Below are 1,660 nucleotides of genomic sequence, written 5' to 3'. Positions count from 1 at the left end.
AGAGAGCTTCAAATGGCGCGTTCACTAGCTACAAGGAAGACGATAGCTCGATCCACCCATCGTATTTTAATGGCGCGAAACCTGATTGTCGCGTTTCGTTTGCATGTCTTTTGGATAGGCAAAACTCCCTTGCCGTTATATCGTATTTATATACTAAATCCTCAACCACAGCAGGGAGCCGCATTTCTCTTTATCCGTGAACTACCCTCAAACGCGATGCCACTAGCCAACGCGGAGGCGCTCGAACTCGCACCATCGTTCAACGTCCGGGTCGCCTCCAAGCACCAGCCGACGCTCGTCGTCGCAGGTCTTTTCTACCTCGTCGCTTCGCTCGGTATCGGTCTCTGGTACCTCTCGCTCCTCTCGCCAAGTCTCGCGAATGACCTCTGGTGGGCTGGCTTTACCCCGACGGCGGGGGAGGCCTTGCTCATCGACCTCATCAATGCGCAACTGGCTCTGACGGCTGCGTCAACCCTCAGTATCTATGCTGCCCCCGCAACCATGAACAAGCTCTACAACGCGTCGACGGCCACCACAAGCATGTCACCCACCTACTCTCGCCGCATTCTTTTGACGGAGCTCACGACCATTGAGTACGCCGTGCCGCAACTTCGGACACTCAGCGCTGCATGGTCGATGCGCATGAACATGCAGCACTGCTGGGTCGACTTTAGCCAGTCGTTTGAGATTGCCCACACGGTTACGCGTCAGCAGCGTTGCAAGGACCAGTTTGCGACCAACGGCGCCGCGTACCTTGAGGCCATCTTGCGCAATGTGGTGTGGGTCGACTATATGGCGACGTGGGGCGGCGTCAACAGTCGGTTTGTCATCGCGTACGAGCGAGCGCTGCAAGAAACTTCGCAAGGGCAAGCCTTCTTGAGTCAGGTGTCGACGGCGCGCGCCTCGACCAGCATCAGTGACGAGCTAACGTATTGGCGAAAGTTTAAGTTGGATCGGTTTGAGCTGCAGTGGCAGAACCGGTGGCAGCCCGGCATCACAGAAACCATTCTCCTAGAGAACGCCATGGGACTGCAGCAGCTGGTGACGGTCAAGAATTTCGCGCAAGGCACGGGACCCTGGACGTCGGCGCAGCTCTTCTCTCTGCCGCTCAACGACCTCCGCATCGCCCAGTCGCTCAACCGTAGCTTTGTCCGCGGCTCGTCGCGGTATTTCGGATCCAATATCTCGTCCGCACTGCCCCTCGTCGATCTCGAAGTGGCCCTCGGGAACACCGCTGTCTCGGGCCAGTTTGCCAAGCAGCCCGCTGTGTTTCGCCGGGTCGTTGGGCCATTCCAAAACGTCGACAGCCTTCTTCTTGCCGTGCCGTCTGGTCTTGTCCAGGCGTACGAAGCAGCGCAGACGAGCCTTCTGCTGCAGCTTGGCACCAGCGGACTTCGCGGGTCCCTTGCGACATTGAGTGTGGACCTGATGCCACTGCAATGGCGCAGCAACTACGCGTACTACGGCGGCGACCCGCTGTGCATGACGCTACCACGTACAACGTACGTCCAGCAGTCGTTTGACTTTTTTCAAGATTGCTCCAAGCCCAAGGCGCTCGGTCTCGCACTGAGTCCTTTGGCATTACTGTTGGCGCGCACGGCTGTACCCACCGGCGATGTATGCGCTGCAGCCTCGTCCACAGCAGCTTGTACGGCTTCGA

At 58.2% G+C, this 1,660-nt stretch overlaps 1 protein-coding gene across 1 annotated transcript; it reads left to right on the top strand.

The window, feature by feature from the left end:
* Positions 1–173: 173 nt before the first annotated feature.
* Positions 174–1,638, top strand: SDRG_15715 (hypothetical protein; the record flags this gene model as incomplete). The annotated part of the gene is made up of 1 exon (XM_008621897.1): positions 174–1,638. A coding segment is annotated over exon 1 (1,422 nt), but the record flags the coding sequence as incomplete, so codon positions are not given.
* Positions 1,639–1,660: the final 22 nt, after the last annotated feature.

The sequence above is a fragment of the Saprolegnia diclina genome (genome assembly GCF_000281045.1).
Source record: "Saprolegnia diclina VS20 unplaced genomic scaffold supercont1.100, whole genome shotgun sequence".
Classification (NCBI taxonomy): domain Eukaryota; phylum Oomycota; class Saprolegniomycetes; order Saprolegniales; family Saprolegniaceae; genus Saprolegnia; species Saprolegnia diclina.
The sequence above is the reverse complement of the archived record's forward strand: the minus strand, read 5'-3'. Positions and strand labels throughout refer to the sequence as shown.